Genomic DNA, 17733 nt, shown 5'->3' with positions numbered 1-17733 from the left:
TAATTAATCTAAATGAGTTTTACATTCCAATCTTACTCAAACTCTGCCTCCAGAACTGACTTAAAGTTGTAACTAGAACTCTGTCTTTAAATGTGACTCAAACTCTCGAAGTCCAACTCGAAACTCAATGCTAACTAGAACTTTAATTCTAAGCATGACTTGAATTCGAAAACTAACTAAAAGTGTAATTCAAACAGTAACCCGAACTTTAATTTGAACACTAATTAGATCATTCAAGGCACATACAACATGTAAAATCTATCTGAAAATAGAACAGTTTTTTTCCGATTTGGTCACGTGGTTTTACCTCATCAAGTAATGGGATAACCACATCAAAGAATGACAGGACCACATTAAAGAATGACAAGATCACATCAAATGATGAAACAAACACATCAAGTAGCGTAAAATCGTCAAATTTTGAAACATCATTACGTAATGTTAAAACCATATAAAGAATAGACAAATCATCATTACGAAATAACAAAACCACATCGTGTAATGAAACAACTACATTACGTTAAGTCACATACACATCAAGTAATGTTAAAACCAGATTGACTAATGACACAACCATATTAAATAATGGTGAAACCACATCGAGTAATGACAAAACCATATTGAGTAATGACAAATAAACTCATCATAGATACCAGGACTAAATTTTATATATACGCCATGCGCGCGTTTCGTCTACAAAAGACTCATCAGTGACGCTCGAATCCAAAAAAAAGTTTTAAAAAAGCCAAAACTATACCAAGTCAAAACGGAACCATATCGTGTAATATCGAAATATCATTTAAAAGTAATGACTATTCCATATTGAGTTATATTTAAACGTCATTACGTAATGTCAAAACCATATTAAGTAAAGACAAACAACATAAAGTAATATCAGAGTTCCACATATTTTGGTGTTACAGTTGTGGCGTTCCATACAATACTCTTTTATTAATCAAATTGTACTGAAAAATTCCCATCAATTGTTAACAGACCTATTAGTAAAGTGACTGGTCATTCATCCCCACCTTTCTCCTTGTTTCATGATACTCAATCAAAACTAAAAATGGTGTAATTGTATCCGAAATAAATGTACGATTCCGGAACACTATTTTTCTGTCATGGTCATGGACATATTCACAAATCTGATGTTCAGCTATCAACATTTTCAATCACAACCGTAAATTTTTTGAAAACCTTTTTTACATATTTTTCTTTTAAAAGTCTTATTTACTAACTTCTCCAAATATGTGCATAACAGAATCACCAATAATATGTCTGCATCATGTTAATTCATGTACCAGTTAGGTGAACGCCCACATGTTTCTCGTCTGATCTTGATAAATATAAATTATTTCAAAATTATTTCAAAGATGCAAACATTTGGAAGTTCGGGTACCTATAAAACTTATTGAAAACGGGATACACCATCCTAATTTTGGTGTTGATGTTCCCTATCACTCCTGTATCCTGCCTTCTGACGATCGTCGCCGGCAAGACAAAAACTGCCTTCATACACCCTAATGATGTCACATATAACTATAACATATAACTCGTACGGTATTTTTGTTATTTTACAGTTTGCTGATGATTTTTGCTTATTAATGTTTCTTTCTAATATGGTATTCTTTTCAGATATATATCTCGTCTTATTGGTCCGTTTTTCTGTTGGGTGTTTCTTTCTACTTATATCTTATAATGTTCAGGATTACAGGCAACACATTAAAAATTTTAAGGGCAAGTCGTCCTATAAGAAGTCGTCTATCAGTTTTGATGTGAATGGACAACAGATAGATGTCAATATTCTAAAAGTGTAGGCTAGCGGTAATTGAGAGAATAGACAAAACTTGCATCCCTCCCCTATGGTCATTTTTAGCCGTGCTGACCATATTGGTTGGCAAGGGCGGTCGTCGGACATATTTCTAAAAACTAGATACCCTAATGATACTTGGGGCAAAGTTTGAGTACATTTAGCCAGTTATTTTATAAGAAAATATGAAAAGTTAATGACGGACGAAAGAGTGATCAAACCCTTTGGATCTGGTAAGCTAAAAAAAAAGAAAAGAATAAGAAACCTTTGATACCTATTAAGAAGCATCATTGTCACTGTGTTCTAGGGGATACCTAATATAGAATAACAAAGTTCTTTAAACATGCTAAAATAAAGATATAAATATCTAGATATAGGTTGATGGCATTTTTCACGAAATCGAGATTAGAAACTTTTCGGGCATAATTTCAATCATGGTCATATTCAAACTTGTCTATTGCACACCAAAACACGGTCTCTTAACAAAATAAATTACATATATCTTTTTCAACAGACAATAGTCTTTGTTCATTAACTTTTCAAAACATTTGCACATTGCAATCTGAATTATTATTCACCAATAAATATATCTGCACCATAATTATTCGCTTATCAGTTAGATGAATGACCACATGTTTCTCGTTTGATCTTGATAAATATCCGGAATGAAACCAATAGGCGATGGTACCATTTCCACCGTATTCTTTCCATGTAAAATCTTCTCGTATTCGATCAGCTGTTTCCAGAAACCCATGTTTGGTCTTATAATCGGCCTTCTGTTAATAACTTCTTTGTGTGCTTGGACCAAAGTCAATTTCTGGAATTTCATTAAGTAAGCTATGCATAATGTCACTGACCTACTGACCCCAGCCACACAATGGACAAGAATTTTCCCGCCATTAGACCTTACAGAGTCAATATGGTCTGCCACACTTTCAAAATGTTTTTGCAATGGAGCGTGCGGCGAATCGTCGATTTTTATTCGAGTCGTCTTTATTTCTGGTAAGTCAACATTCGGAACATCTAGAGTACAGTTTATTACTTCAGTGATTCCGGCGTCTCTTAATTTTTCGTTTGTAACTCCACTGGCTCCACATAAATACAACCATTCGGTAATCTTTGCTAGGTTAGCTAAAAACGGCATGTCTTGTCAGAAATACGTTGTATCTTCATCTGTAAACACTGGTTAACCTCTGTAAAACAATGAAGATGTCATTAAAATTATTTGAGACTCGTGTGCCAGTTAACCAATTCCTTTGGTCTTTTTAGATCATTTTTTCTTCTTCCAAAGTCCAGTTGCATGTCCGGTCGTTTTGACGTAAACGTAGCTATACGCACCTGCTAAGTGCAGTTTCACAATACTTCAATTAAAAACTACTTTTGTTTACTGGTAATAGAAAATGGCTTCTGGTGCAACAGCAACTGCAAACTTGCTTGATATAATAAGTGTCAACAAATTTTAACTTAAGGATATACTTTGGTGAAATAATAAACTAGAGGCTCTAAAGAGTCTGTGTCGCTCACCTTGGTATATGTGAATTAAACAAAGGAAGCAGACAGTTCATGACAAAATTGTGTTTAGGTGATTGTGATGTGTTTGTACATCTTACTTTACTGAACCTTCTTGCTGCTTACAATTATCTCTATCTATAATGAACTTGTCCGTGTAGTTTCAGTGGAAAATGTTAGTAAAAATTTACAAATTTTATGAAAATTGTTAAAAATTGATTATAAAGGACAATAACTTCTTAGGGGTCAATTGACCATTTTGGTCATTTTAACTTATTTTTGAGTCTTAAATTGCTGTACGTTATTGCTGTTTACAGTTTATCTCTATCTATAATAACTAGAACACACCCTTGATATCGCGGGTCCGTGACTGAATTAAAGTATAGAACTATGCGCAAGACTTATTTTTGTATTAGTATTGTCATCTGATAAAGTCATGGCGATTATAAGATAGTTATCACAGTTTTCTCTGCTTTCAAATCTTTCTGTTTGAACCCGTCTAACTGGAACTTCTCAATTATTGGTAATATTAATTGTTTGGAAAACAAAAGGTCCTGGGATGGAGTATTTTTTTAATCAACAGCATTGTCCTAGATTAGTTATAAATAAAGTTGAATTCTTTGATTCGCTGTTTTACGTCATGCCCGCTAACAAATTATTTTTAGTATTCGTATTGTTATCTTATAAAGTCTTACTGATTAAAATACTACAATAGGTAACAATTTGACAATTTGGTAGTGTCAACCCTGTGATTATGACCCGTGTATATAGCATATCCTGAATACACCATTTGGTGGTGCGGTGCGCCTGTCAGATGCGGAACGTATACAGATAAGGTAATAGGTAACAGATGAATATACTATTGGTATCGGTATCGGACTCGACCCGGAACTTCTTAATTATTGGCAATATTAATTACGTGGAAAACAAAAGGGCCTGGAGTGGTGTAATTTTTAATCTACACCTTTGTACAATATTAGTTATATATAAAGTTGAATTATTTGATTCGTCGTTTTTACGTGATGACGGCTGACAAATTGGACCTCGTAATTTTAGTATTATAGATATAGATATTCAAGATAATAACCAAAAACAGCAAAATTTCCTTAAAATTACCAATTTAGGGTCAGCAACCTAACAACGAGTTGTCCGATTCATCTAAAAATTTCAGGGCAGATAGATCTTGACCAGATAAACAATTTTACTTAATGTCAGATTTGCTCTAAATGCTTTGGTTTTTGAGTAATAACCAAAAACTGCATTTAACCTCCATGTTCTATTTTTAGCCGTGGCGGCCATCTACGTTGGTTGTTCAGGTAAAAAAAAAACAATTTTTGAACTAGATACATCAATGATGATTGTGGCCAAGTTTGGTTTAATTTGGCCAAGTGGTTTCAGAGGAGAAGCTTTTTGTAAAAGTTAACGACGACGGACGCAGGACGACGACGACGACAGACGCAGGACGACGACGGACGACGGACGCCGGACGCCAAGTGATGAGAAAAGCTCACTTGGCCTTTTGGCCAGGTGAGCTAAAAATCAAGAATTCAAAAGTGATACTATAAGTCGGAAGAGCATTAGTAAAGAAACAAAATAAGCTGAAAATATCAATAGGTTATAAAGCTCCTTCGATATATTTGATTTTTAAAATATGGCGGGGAAAAGCTGACTCAAACTTTAACCTTATATTTGCATTGGTATTAATAGGGTCTCAAATCAAAAGAAAAGAAATCAAGAAGCTGCTAAAATGTTGGCAAATTACCTTTTATGAAAAGATAAATGGGTATGGGGCAAAATATTCTACCTTGTATCGAAAATCTGACTCAAATTTCAATTTTCCAGGAAGATAGAGAGAATTATAAAAGCTAGTAACAACTTAAAAATTATTATACGGTTCTGAAATTGTGTAAATATTTTATGTAGATTTAGGAAGATGTGGTATGAGTTTCAATGAGACAACTCTCCATCCAAATAACAATTTATAAAAGTAAACCAATATAGGTCAAGGTACTGCCTTCAACACGGAGCCTTGGCTCACACCGAACAGCAAGCTATAAAGGGGACCCAAAAATTACTAATGTAAAACCATTCAAACGGGGAAACCTACGGCCTAATCTATATTAAAACGAGAAACGAGAAACACTTATGAACTACATTAACAGACGACTACTATACATCAGATTCCTGACTTAGGACAGGTGCAAACATTTGTATGCCTAGGGAAGTGCATAATTGTATAAAATTTAATCAAAGAAGAACAAATTTGGCAGAATATAGTCACCAAAAAAAATAGATAATTTTGACCCCTAATTTCAATTAAAATACCCAGTAGGGGGGAATTATATGTTATAGAAACAGCTACTGTTTAATACATATACATGGTACCGGTCATATGATAGATAGTTGTATTCTCGTATATTTGCATGCACATTTAGGTCTGTGGGACATCTAACTTCACATTTGTTATAAAGTTCACCTCACTTTATTACCGTATCATCTGTTACAGTAATTATAATTGACAGATCAGCAAATCTCACATGTCTGCACATTCTTAGATAAACATGTAATTAAATAGATCAATTGAAGTTCTTATACACATGTTGTCATTCGATCTGTAGTCTGACCATCAAACGATGTACTGGTTAATAAATTAGTTATAGAAACTGGATTGTATTATTAGGCATAATGTATTGTATGGAGTGGAGTGTTGGAGTGGAGTATTGGAGTGGAGTGTTGGAGTGAACTTTTGGAGTGAGATTTTGGAGTGAAATTTTTGGAGTGAGATTTTGGAGTGAAATTTTTGGAGTGAGATTTTGGAGTGAAATTTGATGAAAAATTTTGTAGTGAATAATTTAAAAACAAACTATACTGAAATAGAAATAATAAAATGCATGCAGTGAAGTATTCGAATAATAATGTTACGAATAATAATGTGAACGACCTCATATCAACAGTCCTTTATAAACAATTTCAAATTCTCCTGATCTACTAATGCATAACTAAGAGTTCTATAATTATTTAGCATTGTGATTTCCCAATCTCTTAAAAATCTGGCAGCATCCTCATTAAGAGAATTTTACATGCTCGTGTATTAAGTTTAGTCCCCATTTCCATTCTTTATTATCCACCCCACCCACAGATTATTTTAAAAGATGTAAGCCTCTCTGTCTCATATCTGAGGGTTGTTAACCCTGAAGATATGAGAGGTTTACATGTACATCGGATTTAAATGAAAGTAACAAAAAAAGTTTATCTTTCTCTTGTTATAAAAACAGCAAAATGGGGAAAGTGTCATTATCTCATATTTTACAATAATCAACTTATCAGATTTGGTTATTTGTTAATAAAATAACATAACAAGTGATCTCTTCTCAACATATCAGCCAACAACATTTTGACTGTCGAACAAAACAAAAAGTTTGTTTTCTATTGTCCCTCTTTTTTCATAGCAGTTCAGAAGATAATGGGCATAGTATCTGTTACTGGATGATGTAATCATATATCATGGTAGACTTTATTGAACAAATTTAGTTAATTGCAGACCCTGCCTCATTTTCAAGGCAATGTTTGACTACGGGAAACGAAATAAAAAAAATAAAATATAGCACCAACCATTTCATTATCTGGGGCTTTTTGGAAAATGTGTTTTAACTCCTCACTGGCCAAAAATAAATATTGATCCTATTATTTCCAACCCTTTTTTTTACCAGGTAGTTCAGACAGAGCTTGCGGATAACCAAAAATATGACTAATAAGCAGGACGACGACACAGAAAATGGCGCAAGATAACTTTTAGTCATATGTCGACCCTGCTACAACCAGACACCCTGTAACTCTGTTTAAAACAAAGATCCTTAGATTTTTGTTAAACTGGGTTAACAAAAATATGTTAAAATTTGCACCACAATCATAAAATTTAAATTAACTGTCATTTGTTACTTTTCATACCACTGCACAATTTTCATGGTTTAAAACGAATGACAGTTTGAAAAAGTATAGCTTTTTTTTCGGGTTAGCAGCAAAGAAAAGCTATATACTCTAAAATTTCACCAAAAAAAATCACTCCAAAATCTCACACCAAAAATTTCACTCCAAAATCTCACTCCAAAAATTTCACTCCAAAATCTCACTCCAACACTGGACACTCCAATACTCCACTCCAACACTCCACTCCATAAAATACATTATGCCGTATTATTACATAGCAAATATATTACAACATTCATGACAACACAATTTTGTTTTGATTTGTAGTGTTGCATTTTGAAAAGATTTACTGCGACGAAGACATTTGGTGTTCCGAAATATTTTTTAATACAACATCCTTCATCTTATTTTCGGTTTGTATGACTGTGTTTATAATTTTTTTTTATAAGTATGGTTTCGAAAGTATTTAGACTCATTTTCCTATTTGTGCAAAATTGGAAGAAATAATTCATACGATCCATAGATTTGTTGGAAATTTTTACATGGCCTTCGAGATTTTATCCCGAACGTTATCGGCCTATTTCCCATTCCTTCCGTTGGTTGATAATATCTAACGTTAGATTTTGTCAGTTTTTGTAGAAACATTTTTGAATTGTTTTGGACTTCGGTATTTTTCAATTATTTTTTTGTATCCCAATAAAATATGAAAAAAAGAACCTATGGTTGTAAAACGCGTTTAGTCTGAGCTATTTTTGGCATTTATTTTATGACTTGTTTACGAGTTGTGTTGACTTACAAGTATACTAACATCATGTAGTCTCGAAGTTCCAGTGTTACAACTTTGTCAACGTTCTGGTTTTTTTTTTCCATAATGAAAACTGGACACAGCAAAATTAATAAAGAATATGTGAAAATTTAAAATAAATACTTTATTCTCGAGACTTTTTTTCTCATATTTAATATAGTATAGCTAGTAATAAAACAATGAATACATATATATAAACAATATAAGAAGAATCAGAAAGTATACCATGTTCACTTCATATCATGAAATTATTATATTTAATCATAATCATTACGACAGGTTATACTCCTTTAGATTTTCATAATAATTTTTCATTTGGTATTGCAGTGCTATTTTAGTGACGTTATACCTGTACAACACCGCAGTAACATAATCAAACAAAAATAATGTAATGAACTGCTTGATCTGTAAGCACCAAAGTGAAACGGTTCATAATTCTGTAAGAACTAAGTAAAACTTCAATTAATATAAATGTTCAAATCTTACCTTTAACTTTGTCACTTTACATAATAAATAATACTGTTCTGTAGGAAAGCCGATCAAAACATTAAGTGTGTCAATAGAAAATCATTCCAAGCGGAAAATATCCAGATAGTATACATTTCAGTCCGGGAATAATGGTTAAAATCGGTAGAGGCTAAATACAAAGGATATTACATTAAAATAAAGTACATGACCGACAACTATTTATCAATAGGTTGTAGACAAGAAAAGGGATTAAATATATAATTAATAGCTTTGTAAATGATCATTTCTAACTTAATAAATATATATCAAAACTTGATGTATGCAGAACACATCTTGTATTTGTTAAGACCCACTATTGAACGATAATTTTGATTTATTAAGCCCTGGTCACAACAAATCCACGACACATCTATGCAGCGCCACGACAGGAATTTTTGTCAAATCGTCAGTCATCTGTGATTTTCGTACGCCAGTCGCACGATATTTTGAGCATCGTGGCGCTGTCGTGTGTCGTGGGACGAAAATTAGATATGCACCTTTTTTGTTCTACGATTTTTTGTTGTGTCACTGTCTTGTGGCTGTCGTGAGAGTGTCTTACCACAGCCGTGGGACTGTCGCGCGATAAACACTTTGTTGTGGGTACCAAAATAAACCATTTTAATATTTAACAATCGTACGACTATCGTACGACAACCTCACGACTGTCGCAAGACAGTCGCACGATTTTCTCACGAATATCAAATTTCGTACGATGCTCGCACAACATTGATTGTCTGTCGTACGACAGTTGTACGTTCTAGTCGAGCAACATATTTTCGTCCCCGAGCCCCGTGACGTTTCCAGTAGATTTTGGGTTTATCTCTTTCATTTTTATAAAACTGACAATGACACAAAAAAGAGGGACGAACGATACAAGAGGGACAGTCAAACCCATAAATCGAATAAACTGACAACGCCATGGCTAAAAATAAAAATAAAAAAACCAAACAGACAGACAGACAAACCATTAACATGACACAACATGTATAGAAAACTAAAGAATAAGCAACACGAACCCCACCAAAAACTTGTGGTGATCTCACGAGCTCCGGAAGGGCCTGCTCCACATGTGGCACCCGTCGTGTTGCTCATGTTATAACAAATCTGGTAATTTAAATAGTCTTCGTCTACATATGACTTGCACATATATATGCAAGCTTACTTTGTGAAATCTTGCATTTTGAAATGGCAGGTTTTTTTTATAATTATATACAAGTGTGGACACAGATGAGTGTGGATAGTATGTTTGGATGTTTGACAGTGTCTTATGACAATAAAGTTCTATGTTTTTCCTATATTGTGTTAATAACTGTGTTGCAGGGTGACAACCGATCTGAGCATTAGAAGTGTTATTTATTTGAAATTTGTTTTATGTTCAATACAGACATGGGGAGACAGTAATTACATTAGTTACCAAATGATTATGATAGAACATGTTCTACATCTTTGGTTTTGGATACATTTTGTAGCTGGGAGAGCAATTGTTAATTTCTGTGTCGATTTGGTCTCTTGTGGAGAATTGTCTCATTGGCAATCATACCTCATCTTTTTTCTATGTATTTGCTTACTATTGGTATGGTTCTATTTACATTACTTTGTGGTGGATCGTCAGTATCATTAGTAAATTATTTTGTTAAAATGTCGAATTTCTTCCTCAGATTAGAATACATTTATTGGTTTTAAGTTATGACAATGGCTTATGTCTGACATGATTATTGGGGCTAAATGAGATAGGAAGAACCTCTGTGCTGATTTATTTCAATTCTTTATATCTCCTCCAAAGCTGGTCGAAGCAAAGACAAGTTTTGACCAATATAAAAATGATTTCACCAAAAGAACCTTTGTGAGCATGCTTCAAAGACTCATAACTGCTCCAAAAGTAATCCGATCGAATTTGAAACATGTCAAATTGTCAAGCAGATATCATCAACATCTACTTAATAAGTCTTAATATGTCCAAATACCTAAAAAGCTATTTAGTACTCAAAAGGTATTGCAAAATTATTCCTTTTCATTTTTTGTTGTTATATGGATACAAATATAAGTGATACATGTACCAATACAGTATTTGTTGTGGTATGCAAGTGTAGTAATTAACATTTACTGTAACAATGTTAATTCACACAAATTAAGAAATAACAAATGAATGGAACAGATACTCCGCAGGGTGCTGCTTTATACGACTGCAGAGGTGGAAACCTGAACAGTTGGGGCTGATACAGCTCTGAATTTGGATTGTGGTTAAATAGTTGACACAACATAGGTTTCTGACACAGATTGAACGTGGTCTATTAGAACTTCAACTTAAAAAATTTAAATTGGACATTTACCTATTTTGGTCCAATATCCAAAATCTAAATACATGGTTAAATTCAGAATATCATAGAACCCGAAGAATTCAATTTTTAATGAAATCAAATAATGTTTAATTTTAGACCCTTTAGACCTCCATGTGGACCAATTTGATAACCGGGCCCAAATATTAAAAATCTAAATACACGGTTAGATTCGGCATATTGAAGAACCCCATATATTCAATGTTTGTTGAAAAGAAACAAAGTTCAATTTTTGACCCTTTGGATCTTAATGTAGACCAATTTGAAAACAGGACAATACAGTGCAATTGAATATTCCTGGCTATTGGCAATACTGTGCAATTGAAAATTTCTTGCTATTGCGCAATACTTACTATTAGATATTTCTTACTATTGTGCAATTCAGTGCAATTACAAATTTCTTGCTATTGCACAATACTGTGCAATTGGAGATTTCACGCTATTGTGCAATACTGTGCAATTGAGCATGTCTTGCTATTGAACAATACTGTGCAATAAAAGATTTCTTGCTATTGCAGAATACTGTGCAATTGAAAATTTCTTGCTATTGCACAATACTTACTATTAGTAAAATAATTTTTGAACCCGATTGGGACCAACTTGAAAACTGGGCCCATAATCAAAAATCTAAATACATATTAAGACTCACCATATCAAAGAACCTCAAAAAATCATTTTTTGTTAAAATCAAGCTAATTTTAATTTTGGACCCTTTGGACCTTAATGTAGATCAATTTAAAAACAGGACCAAAAATTAAGAATCTTAACATGGTTAGATTTGGCATATCAAAGAAGCACAATTATTCATTTCTTTAATGAAAGCAAACAAAGTTTAATTTTGGTCCCTTATTCCTTGGGACCAAAACTCCCAAAAATAATCCAAACCTTCCTTTTGTGGTCATAAACCTTAATAGATTTCTATTAACTTATGCTAAAGGTATTGTTAAAAAAAACCAAGAAAAATGCTTATTTGGGACCTCTTTTTGGTTCCTAAATCCTACACTGTTGGGACTAAAACTACCAAAATCTATTCCAACCCTCCTTGTGTGGCCATAGACCTTATGTTAAAATATCATAGATTTCTGTTTACTTATACTTGAGTTATAGAGCAAAAACCAAGAACAATGCTAATTTGGGCCCTTTTTCCTAAACTGTAGACCAAAATACCCAAAATCAATCCCAGCCTTCCTTTCATGGTCATAAACCTTGTGTCTAAATTTCATATATTTCTATTGACTTTTACTTAAGTTAGAGTGTGAAAACCAAATGTCTTTGGATGAAGACGGTGACGCCAACGTGATACCAATGTGCAACCAAAAAGTTTTCCATTTTTGCGGTCGTATAAAAATGATCTCAAATCAAATTTCTAATGGAGTTTGCAACAATAATTATTCAACTACTCATTTTAATAAAACATAAAGTATTAAAATATAAATGTCATAGTCATGGTGATGATGCCCCCCGCTAACATATAACGTTAAAAAGGTACATAAAGTGAAGCTGCCAAAAATTGAACTTAAACTGAGTTAAGAGGTAATAAGCATTATATACACATTTCACTAAATTTAGTTGAGACAAACTTGAGAAATTTTTCCATTTGTGAAAGGGCATAACCCTAGAATGATAATCAAAGTGCTTGTAATCACTGAATGGCTATTAAAGACTGCTTAAATTTATCAGTTGGTAGTAAAGTGAATTTTGCATTGTATATTGTATATACATGTATAGCATTATTTTAAGTTGATTCAACTACTATTCTGGACAGAGAAATCTAAACTCCAATTTTTAAAGAAGATTTCATAAAGCATTGGTTTTAGGTAATTCAGCAACCATTCTGGACAAAGAAATAACTCCAATTTATTGTCTGGAATCTACAAAAATGTTTGTTTTTGGCCCTTAATTCCTAGACTGTTTGCCCCATAACCCACGAAATAGACCTCAACTTTCAACTTATGGTATTCAATATTATGGTACAATTTCAGAACAATTGAAATACTTATACACGACTTTTTGAATGGACACTAGATTAATGCTTGTTTTGGTCACCTTTGGAACCCTCATTCCTAAACCTTAGAGACTATATATATACCCCCTCCCCCCCCCCCAAACAATCCCAAGCTTCCTTTTATGATTATAAATATTACTGTGGATTCATTATTATTCTTTGGATACCAATTTTCGAGGCTTTCGTGGGTAGAGTCTATCCACGAAATAAAATGTTCAACGATTAACAAATTTTCTATACCGGCTTGTATGCAGACTTCGGCAAAACCACGAAATTAAATATCCACGAAAATGCAAATTTTCTTTAATCCACGAAAATTGGTACCCACGAAAATAAATGAATCCACAGTATGTTATAATTTTAAGGCTTCCTTTTTACTTATACTGAATTTATTATCTGGAAACCATCCTTCTTGTGAAGACGACGACAGGATACCTACATGTACATGTATTTAAACTGCAAAAATTTCTGTGGTTGTTTAAAAATTTCAAACATGTACAATGAAATATTGTTTTAGAAATTGATAAGCCTAGATATGCCTTATAATTTTCCCCCGCATAGTTGAAGGACCATTTAATTTACACTCAGAACCGAGTCAACAGTAGGCAGCTAGTACAGATGTATTAAAACAACCTAGCATCATATTGCTAGTAGTGGTAGTAGCATTTTCGGGTAAATTTGTTCTTTTTTTTATAATATGTTTGGTTCAAATCAAAATAGAATGCTTTTATCTCCCTAATACTTACGTTGTATGTAAATAGAGGTGATACTACTTTGACAAATCCTTGTACATGAGAGTTTTCTGTCAAATCTTTATTTCACAAAGAATGATTTGCATAACAATGAACTGAGCTCAAAGCAAAGTATTCAATAATACACTTAGACAAAGAGCTAAATTCAGTGATATACTTTGTACTACAGGTCCTTCATTAACATCCATTGACCAAAACCACATCTCAAAAACATTCCATACTACATGGTTGGATTCAGAAGTCCTGAAAAAGACATGATTTTTTTTATCATATTTTAAGTATATACACAGGTTAAAACTTTCTTGTGGTACAATCATTCCCTATCTACATGTAGCATGTATCAATTTGCTTCATGCACATATTGATATGTGTTGAGTTTACCTCTGTTGGAAATAAGAACACACAAACCTCCACCTAATTTTAGTCAACGGACAAAACATTCAAAACTATAAAATATTATCTAAGACTTGTCAGTGTCTATTTACCATTGCCACTGAATCAGTGATATATGTACATGCAAGACTAAAATTATAAAGTACATATATAAGACTAAAACTGACATTCAGTCTTTATGATATCTTCATTCCCAAAGTCATTTTCAAATCTGACTTCATGGTAAAATAAGATTCCATATCTACAACCAATGAAAAGGAAATATCCCTCTAATAGACAAGCATTTAAATCACAGTTTTCGAAAATGGAAGCTAGGTCACCGTGGAACCTAGAACTAAATCAAAGCCTGAAAGGCTGTAAAAGCAATTGCTGCCATGTTTATGTTTTGGGGACTTTTTTTTCATCCACATATATTTAAGAATTAAACATGACAGGAGTGTTTTCTAGTGAGAATTAAGAAGGTTTTAACTTTATATCAATTAAAGACTTAAGCAGAAAGTCATTTTTAATATGTTTTATATTTCACAAGGAGACGTTTACCAGGCTAAAGTTGGGGTCAAATATACATGTGCTGAAACATATAACTCCAAGAGAAATTATTATGGATTATCCCCTAGTAGTGTTTGTAACTGGACAATAATTTCCTTTATTGATTTAATTTTCATAATTAATTTAAATTTAACACTTCAGTTAAAACATTTCAACTTTCCAGACGCAAATGTTGAAAAACTGGAAAGAAACAAAATATTTTACAAGGCATAAACATGTAAAAAATAAATATATATTTCAGCTGACTAAAAATATTTTCATAATGTTACTTTGTCATCATTTCTTAAAAACTAAGTCCCAAACATTATTGCTCAGTTGATATGTGTCATCCTCATGGGGTACGAGATAACTATAATTATCGTGCAATCCCGAAAAGAGGGGCCATCACAGACAAACATGACATTAAATCGTCATTATACGAACAAGAACAAACAGCTCTAAGTTGCTTTGATATTTATCCAATTTTCAGGAAACATTGTGAAAATGATCTTCAATATTTCGAATTCATGTGAAATAAAATTGCAAACACGGTGGACCGTAGAGGGTCAACAAACGTAGTAGACTCGTTCATTGGAAAGACTAGGATAATGGTTTCATCATTTGTCATGCATACCCAGTTTTGAATATGATATCCAAAAAGGATGTACTTTTTTTAATCTATGAAACTAGAAAATTCCAAATTGTAAATATCTCTTCATCTGGACTTGGCATCTATCACGTTTGGACGGGTCCATTTCATTAGTAAGGTGATCGATAAATCTTACAGAGTTATGGCAAAAAAGGAAAACAAACTTATTGTTGTGTGTTTTTATCAAGGGTTTCGTTCCTCTAAATTATTTGCGCAAACAAATCAACAAAGTAGGTCAGTTAACTTTGTCTATTTTTAGATTACAGGTAATTATTTGACACTACGTATAACCTGATAACCTGTGTAGTAATTTTGATTTTACGATAAATTTATGAATGAACGACAATTTTATGAATGAACAAGAGCACCTGACCTCTTTCTTAAAAGAACACCAATTAAACATATAAAACCGTATATTATAAAAGATAATTCAGTCAAATTTTCAATACTAAATCAACAACTGAAATGATTCCATATTTTGTTGAAACATCGTACGAACGGAAAACGGAATCGCAAGTATAAAAATGCATTTTTTTTTCACTCGGACGTCTATGTTTTTTGATAGTCAAACGGTTGTCCCCCTAAATACAAAAATACATCTACAAGAACGTATGCTGAAACTTCTTAAATCCACTAACGTTTTTCAAAAGTTTCAAGCTATGTATTGCATTAGAAAACATACACAGGTGTTTAAGAATGACAGACCAGGAGCCTGTTTAACAAAATACTATGGCTTGATCTGGGCGGAGTCTCTGATCTGGGTCACAAAGATGGCCATACGCGACGGCATGAAAGCAATTGCTTTAAAAAATCGAAACAATATATCTTAAATATTTCAAATGCATGTACATGTACATGAAATAAAATATTAATCTCTAAAATTCACCATATTGTTCCCTTTTTTATCTTCTGTTCGATACTGTATATCCAGTGGCGGATCCAGAAATTTTCTAAAGTGGGGGCCCACTGACTGACCTAAGAGGGGGCTCGCTCCAGTCACGATTCAGTGATTCCCTATATAAGCAACCAAATTTTTTCTCAAAAAGCAGGGGCACGCCCCCCCCTCCCCTAAATCCACCTCTGATATCAACCTTTAGATGTCTTTCATTTACATTCAGTTTAGTGTGGGTTGATGTTTGATTGTTGTACATGTTACAATGAGCAAAGCCCATACGTCAGTCAGCTATAAAAGGCCCTGATAAGACAATGTAAAACAATTCAAACGAGAAAACTAACATGTCTTTTTAAGGTTACATCATCAAAATATGTAGGGTCGTATATTCTTTTTATTATTTTGTCCATTTTATTTTTTGCGCCATGATTTTGAATTGTGTGGTCCGTCTTGCATGGTCCGAGTTGTCCATGGGGCGAGAGTTCCCCTATTTATAATGATTGGATTATTTCTTACGACGGCAATAAAATGGCTTAGGGTGGGTGCTCAAAATAGGATCGGTCAGGTACCCGTAAACAAACATATATTTTTTTGGCCTTACCGAGAGCACCATTGAAATATATACAAATCACGGATCGGATACGCATCAACTATGTAAGACCTAATTTCAACACCCCTAAACAGTGAATATTTTTATCGCAAACAGTAGAATTTTATTACATAATCTGAAAGATGAAACCTTGAACTTCACAGGAAAAATACTCCCATGCTGGGAAAAATCATTTAAAAAAGTATCAGTTCAATATGTAAAGCCATTATTATAGCATTTTTTCAACTAAAATAGAATTTTCATGCAGCTAAATGATAGCATCAAAGGCATACACCTTGCTTCTTAATAGTAGCAAAAAGTTTTTTTTTTTTTTTTTTTAATGTACATGTACTAAATAAAAAATATCATTTAAATCTATTTGTTTTAAGTTTTGAAAAACTACAAAATCCCAATTTGTGACTAAACCTTGCAAATTGAATTTTCTACTAAAAAAGTGATTTAAAAATCACTTATTTCAGTAAGTCCCCTGCATGACTGAACATGGCAATTTATGAGCTGCCATTTTATCACACCAAAACAGACAGATAAACAAAAAAAATGACAATTGTAGGATACGTTTCTGTAAAATATGATAAAATCATGTTTTTAAATAAATGAATAATACCAAATAGATACACCAAAATTTAAAGCACATTTACAGGAGGGATACATTTGTACATACACAATCATTGCTAAACTATATACATTTCATACTCTATGCATTTAATATAAATAAATATTGGTTTAAAAAAAGAAATATTGATGTGTATGACAGTATGACTATCATGCTTATTCCAAATTGATGGTAAATTCCATGTCAGCATTGTATTTTGGGAATTCCCAGGTAAATGCCATGTCTAAATACAGCTGCTTCATCTATACTATAGCTATCTGTAAATATATTCTTCCAGTCAAGGCAAACCTAGTCCAAATAATTATGACGTCTTGGAAGGCTATTATAATTTTTTTCTTTGACGCCTTTCATCGACGATGTAAAAAAAAATATAATAGCTAGCCTTTGACGCCTTACA

General features: G+C 32.9%; 1 protein-coding gene across 1 annotated transcript; it reads right to left on the bottom strand.

Annotated features, from left to right (window-relative positions):
* Positions 1-2223: 2223 nt before the first annotated feature.
* On the bottom strand, positions 2224-2997 carry LOC134686046 (dual specificity protein phosphatase 14-like). Its single transcript, XM_063545741.1, has one exon. It carries the CDS (start codon positions 2952-2954, stop codon positions 2427-2429), a length of 528 nt encoding a protein of 175 aa, XP_063401811.1. The 5' UTR covers positions 2955-2997; the 3' UTR covers positions 2224-2426.
* Positions 2998-17733: the final 14736 nt, after the last annotated feature.

This window comes from Mytilus trossulus, chromosome 10 (genome assembly GCF_036588685.1).
Source record: "Mytilus trossulus isolate FHL-02 chromosome 10, PNRI_Mtr1.1.1.hap1, whole genome shotgun sequence".
Taxonomy (NCBI): Eukaryota; Metazoa; Mollusca; class Bivalvia; order Mytilida; family Mytilidae; genus Mytilus; species Mytilus trossulus.
The sequence above is the reverse complement of the archived record's forward strand: the minus strand, read 5'-3'. Positions and strand labels throughout refer to the sequence as shown.